Source organism: Bactrocera tryoni, chromosome 5 (genome assembly GCF_016617805.1).
Source record: "Bactrocera tryoni isolate S06 chromosome 5, CSIRO_BtryS06_freeze2, whole genome shotgun sequence".
Classification (NCBI taxonomy): Eukaryota; Metazoa; Arthropoda; class Insecta; order Diptera; family Tephritidae; genus Bactrocera; species Bactrocera tryoni.
In genome coordinates, this window is record NC_052503.1 from 41,881,372 (window position 1) to 41,887,973 (window position 6,602).

Sequence of the window (6,602 nt, forward strand, 5' to 3'; positions counted from 1 at the left end):
AAAACACCAAAACGACAATACAAAAACAATTTGTATGCGAAAAAAACAACTTAATAAGCACAACAAATGAAGGTGCACGCGAAACAAAAACAAAAATGCAACGAAACCAAACATTGTAAAGACTAAAGTCAACGCCGCCGATGGCTGATGGACGTCGGCGCGGCAGATGAGCGGCGCTTGACACTGTCAGCTGAGGCATTAACTGCGACCAGAGCACGCCAGCACCAACAATGACCTGAGAGCAGCCAAAGATTTGTTGGCGAGTAACAGGTGAGCGTGAAACACAGAAACAACAAGCAGTTGCTCGGTTTGCGGTGGCTGGCCAACAAGTTGGCGGAGTAAAATGAAGCAATGAAAATGTCAAAAGCAGTATAGAAGAAGAAAAAAGAAAGAGCAATATAAATTGAATTCGAAAAACACAACGCATTGTGAACGAAAATACACAAATGACTATAAATTCAGGCGAACGAACGGCGAGCGGGCAGCAAAAATGTGTATTAAACGAGCTGAAATGAACGAAATGAAGACAAAAAGCGTTGAATTCATATAAAAAGCATCTTTAGCTTGCGAACAAAGTTTAATCAGTTAAAAAAGCTCGACAAGTTGACAACGGACAGCCGCCTTAGACGATTAGACGAGATCGCGCGATTGCATTGAAAACAACATAAAACAATCGAAAAAATAATTAATAAAAAAAAGTGAATAAAAAAAGTTGAAATAAAAAACGCGAAAAACGACTAGCTGACGAGCTGCCGAGCATAAATACACGTTCAATAGCAGACGACCGAGTTGGCCTTTGAACGCGCGCGCGCAAAACGAAACGAAACGGTGTGTCAATAAAGGAGCTGCCAGACACTTGATTAACACTGCTGCTGGCTGGTGTGTGCGTGTGTGTTTATTGCAGTGACTTAGTGATTGCACAGTGTCAACAAAAGACCCAAGCAACAAACTTGTAGTGCAAAAAAAAAATAATTCTGAAAAATTTGTACGAGTGAAAAAAAAAATTGCAACGAAACTGTTAGTGTGTGTGTGCTAAATACGCTTAAAAGTTTCAAAACAATTTTCAAACACCATTCGAAAAGCGTTGGAATTTCGCACCAGCGCCCATACACAAACAAATATTTGTTTCGCCTAATAAACCGAGCAGCAAACAGCGCCTACCCCAAAATGTGGCACTATGTGAGCAAACAAAAGCAAACACAGATATACATACTTGCGTTCAATTATCAATAACCAACACTACCTTTTCCAGACACCCGCAATCTGCCTGTGCGCCGCGCTCGCCGTCATGCAAGCCGCCCGTGCCGCACAGCTGCCGAACTACGTGCCACCTCAGTACTACCACTACCCGACGCCGCGCCATCCGCTCAACATACCCGCCAATGTGGGCGCAGCAGCACAGTATCAATACCAACAACAATACTCCGCGTACGCGCCGCAACGTTACGTGCAACCCCAACAACAGCAACAACAACAATACTACCAACAAGCACAACCCTCCGCCAAGGTGACACAGCGATTCTCCTCGCCTGCGCTGGAAAATGCCGCCTTCACTTCAGCCCTCACCAGCCAGGGTTACACTTTTGGTGGCAATAGCCTTGCGGCCGCATCAGTGTCAGCGGCACGCGCGCTGCCCTCAGCGCTGTCGCTGCCACCATCCATTGCGCAGTCGCTTGAGTCCAGCAATGATATTGCGTCGGAAGGCACCATCGATTCCTCGGATTCTTCCATAAATCTGAAACTACCGCTACCAGTGAATATAGTGCCCATCAAGGTGCAACCGCTGCCGCTGCAGGCAGGCGCTTCCTTCAGCGAGCTGGCCAACGCGGTGACTTCGTACGGCACCGTTTATCCGCAGCGCAAGCGCCGTTGAAGCCCTGAGCTTAGTTATATTGCGCTGCCTCGTGTGGCGCTGGTGCAAAAGAGGCTGGTTAGTTCCGAGCTAATTTCATACAACTAGCAACAACAAGCACGTCAGCAAAGCAATTTGTTTTTTTGTAGTGATTTAGCTGAAGATCTAGGCGCTGCTCATCATCAATCACCAGTCATAGTTTAAGTTCTACGTAGAGGAGCTGTGTTCTGCTCTGCCGTTAAATATAAGTAACTGTTAAATTTATTGCTAACACGATTGCCAACACATACATACATACACGTTCAGTAGAATTGGTGACGTTGCAGCAGAAATTGTGCACTTTTAGGCATATTATTTTTCGCAGCACTATTTTTGTTTTCTTAAGGAATTCGTTAATTAAATATTTTATATTTTTTTAATTTCTAATTTTTATTATTTTTTTATTTTAAGATTTTATATTTTTAATAATATAAATTTTTTTAATTTTTTCTAATTTTTTTATTGATTAAATTAAAAAAATTAACAAATAAATATTTAAAGAAAAATAAAAAATATTGATTAAAAATTTTAGAACAAAAATTAAAAAATTAAAAAAAAGACTAAACAAAATACGAAAATACAAAATATCAATAAAAAAAATTATAATAAAATCGGAAAGTTTTAAAAAATATTAATAAAATGATATATTAATAAAATGATATTTTTTCAAAATTTTAATTTTCATAATTTTTTTTTATTGATAATTTCTTATTTTCGTATTTTGTTTAGTTTTTTTTTTAACTTTTGGTCTAAAATTTTAAATCAATATTTTTTGATTTTTGCTTTAATATTTTTTTGTTAATTTTTTTTATATTCTTTTCCTTTACAAATTGTTTTTATTATTTTCTATTTTTTGATGTATTTTTTCTCATATTTTTATTTTATAATAATTTTATTTCATTTTTATTTTTTGTATTTTATTTATCGTTTTAATATTTTTAAATTATTTTTTTTTAAGAATTTTGTTTTTTTAATTTTTTACTTTTATACATTTTATACGTTTTTTTTCTTATATTGTTTTCTTTTTTATAATTTTTTTTTATTTTTAAAATTTTCATTTAATTAATATTTTTATTTTGTTTGTATTTTATTTGTGCTTTTATTTGTTGTTGTAATATTATTAAATTATTGATTTTTATTTTATTTTTTTATTTTTTTTTATAATTTTTTTATTTGAATTATTTTAATTTTTTTAATTTTCAATTTTGTTTGCATTTTATTTGTGCTTTATTTTATTTAGTTTTTATGTTTTTTTCATTTTTTATCATTAATATTTTCATTTAATTAATATTTTTATTTTGTTTGTATTTTATTTGGCCTTTTAAATTATTGTTGTAATATTATTAAATTATTGATTTTATTTTAATATTTTTTTAATTTTTTTTATTTTTTTTATAATTTTTTTTATTTGTATTATTTTAATTTTTTTAATATTTTTATTTTGTTTGTATTTTATTTGTGCTTTATTTTTGCATTATAGTTTTTATTTTTGTTGCAATAATTTTTAAATCATACTTTATTATTTTTGTTGAAATTTTTTATTTGTCTCTTCCATAATTTTTAATTATTTGCTTTACTTTTTAAATTTTTTATTTTCAATTCTCTGTATGTGTTAATTTTTTATATATTTTTTTTTTGTTAATCATTCTTAACGGTAATTTTTAATTAATTATTTTTTTTTTCCATTTTTAGTGTATAATTTTTTATATTTTTTTTATAACTGTTCCTGAATTTTTTTAGCTACGCATAATTTTTTTATGTGTTTTTACTCTCATTGTGTGTGAATGTAGCTTTACAAGTGGTTGTTTAAAATACTTGCCATACTATTTACATATCGACAAAAACAAAAAAATACAAAAATCTAAAAAAAAATTTAACAGCGTGTGACTTTTTCTCAAAGATTTGCAAATTAGCATTATTAAAATTTGAATCCGTTTACTGCGTTATAGTCTCTATGTAGCGGATCGAAGCCACTCGATATCTTCTGGCGCTCGCTGACTTTGGAGGCCGCCTAAGAGCTACACATACAAATAAGCACATATGCGTAGATATAACATACACAAATGTATATGTATGTATGAATATGTGGACTATTGTTTTTCAGATGGAAACTCGTTCATGTCGGTCGTTTTGGTTTATTAATTACAAAAACAAGCAACAAAAACGCACCAAAAACTTCCACTATGCACCACCAACCGATTTGAAGGCTTTATTTCTATTTAGCTTTACAGTTTAACAATTTGTTGTTATCATTTTCATTGACATATTTATGGCTCTGCCATTGTTCGTGGCTTGCCGCCACATGAATTGCACTAAGCAATGCTGGAATTTGCAAAAATAGTTAATTCAATTAATTTTTTTAGGTTATGGTTACTGGTGAATAGCGTTGTCTTACAACGTCACAATGCTTTGTTAGACATTCATTAATCTTTACGCTTTTGCATTCTGTTTGCTGCCACTGTTGTTGTTGTTGCTCGCTTGAGAGTCACATGACTACTGTTTTTGGTTGTTTGTTGTTTAGCGATGAACCCTTTCACTTTTCAAGCGATGCTTTTACTAAATTTCAAGTTTTCGTCATTCCATTCGTCTGAGGTCGGCGTCCGAAATCGAGTTTTGTTGCTACCCCTATAAGAAATAGATAAATGGCTAAATTATGTATGCGTTCAACATAAAATGCAAAATTATACACAGATCGAGAATTCCATAACTTATTCAAGTATTATGACTTTTATTCTAATAGCTTAAGTTATTTTCGGAATTGCAATTTTCTGTTTAGTTTTCAAGTTTCAGATAATTTTGCTGGTTTTAGTTTTCGTTAGGAATTTGAACACATACTAAATGTGTATTTTCTTGTTCGTTATAAGCAATTTTATGAAAATTCAGCTCAACAATTTTTCATAGAGTTATAAACTATTAACCGAGTTTATCAAACGAAGCTAAAGTCGCACATTATCTAGAAAAATACTCTAACGAAAGGAACTAACTATCAGTTGAAGATATTCTCATCCCATACGGGCGTAGTTCGCTGCACTATTTTACTAGGGGTCAAGAGCTATACAAACCTTTGGTGTTTTATATGAACAAACGCGGAAGGGACAAGATATCGGAAACCTAACTTTTTAGCAGCTTTCGATTTTAAAAGGAAAAAAAGATTTGAATGAACCTATGTATATACCAGATTCTTTACTTAGTTATTAGGCGATGGTTGAGAGCGAATACAGCATTTGATAGTGTCAAATTATCTGAAAATAAGTTTAGTAAACTTTGTTTAAAAAGCGGTGGCATTCGCTTTTTTGTCGTCGTCGTTTTTTAAGGTATATCTTGACATTCAATAAAGTTTTGAGTTAGCTGAAGACGTAAATTGGTCCGACAACTTATTTTCAGCATTTTAGGTATAGGTGTTATCCACCGTATCTATTCGGTAACAAGTAAGAAGGTCTATGTTATAGTGTAATCGAACATTTCATACTGTTCTTAAACGGATCAATGTCGGGAAAAAATCTTCAGGTATTGGTAATTTAACTTTTAAAATGTTGCAAAACAATTAAACATTAAATGTTCGATGAAATCATAAGTGGATTAGAATCAAATTTATATTTTTTAAGCTATATTATAGGTCATAGCCTAAATTAGATTTAAAAAGAAAAGACAATAGGAAATCTTTATATTGGATATATGAGAGCTAAGGGCATTATTGAACCGATCCAACGCATTTTTGACATAGTATAGGTAAATTATTGCTAGAATACGATTATCTCAGAATTTCTGAAATATCTCACAGTATAACAGATATTTTCGATAAAAAGTTCGCAGTCCACGTGCGGTCCACATACCTGAGGGCTTGAATAGCTTCAGTCCGATTAGGACAAGTTTTTGTCACAAAAGGTGGCAAACGTTAATAACTACCACTGCTCCATAGTTTTATTCGGAGACGTTCGTTGATTCTTGATTTGTATATTGGAAAGTAAAGGAATCAGATGGAATTTTAAATTAGGTTATATGGCAAGTAGTTGTGAATGCCGGATCTAAATTGTGAAAAAGCACTCGGTAATTGTAATTAAATTCTCCGTGTAAATGATATTTCAAAAACCATGTACTTTGCTATGTTGATAGGACTGTCCTTAATTACTATGCCAAATATGTGCGCGATCTATTCACCAGTTTGTTTACAGCAGCTGCTAAAATCGGTACACTTCAGTAGTGCGGTGCCATTTTTACATTGGATTAAAATATTGAATAAAGAATTTCTATAAAATTATTATTTTTATCCAAATTTCATGTGTGGACTCATGCGAATGTTGGAGAAGGCTTACAGTGATTCAGTTTTATCAAAAAACACAAGCCTACGGGTTGTACAAAAACTTCAAAGACAATCGAGAGGTCGTTGAAGACATGTCTCGTCCTGGACGTCTTTCGAGCTCATCAAGTAGAGAAAATATTAAAGAAGCGAAGGATATGGTGCTTGAAAAACCTCAAACAAGTGTAAGAAAGATGACAACTCATTGAAGGAGCGGAAGATTGGAAGAGGACTGGAAAAATCGTTTGCATGAGTTTAATACTTCTCGTGGGGATTACTTTGAAGGAAACAAAATTAATATTGATTAATAATTAAATATTTGACATTAGGTTTACAATTTCCTGGCACTTTCTTGTCGCTACGTATAACTTACCGAATTTGGTTGAATTCGGTCTAGTAGATCCGGTTTGCACC

The 6,602-nt window shown here is 32.8% G+C and overlaps 1 protein-coding gene across 1 annotated transcript; it reads left to right on the top strand.

The window, feature by feature from the left end:
• The first annotated feature begins 1,142 nt into the window (after positions 1 to 1,142).
• LOC120776602 lies at positions 1,143 to 1,873 on the top strand. Its single transcript, XM_040107388.1, has 2 exons — positions 1,143 to 1,179; positions 1,253 to 1,873. Exons 1-2 carry the CDS (start codon positions 1,168 to 1,170, stop codon positions 1,871 to 1,873), a joined length of 633 nt encoding a protein of 210 aa, XP_039963322.1. The 5' UTR covers positions 1,143 to 1,167.
• Positions 1,874 to 6,602: the final 4,729 nt, after the last annotated feature.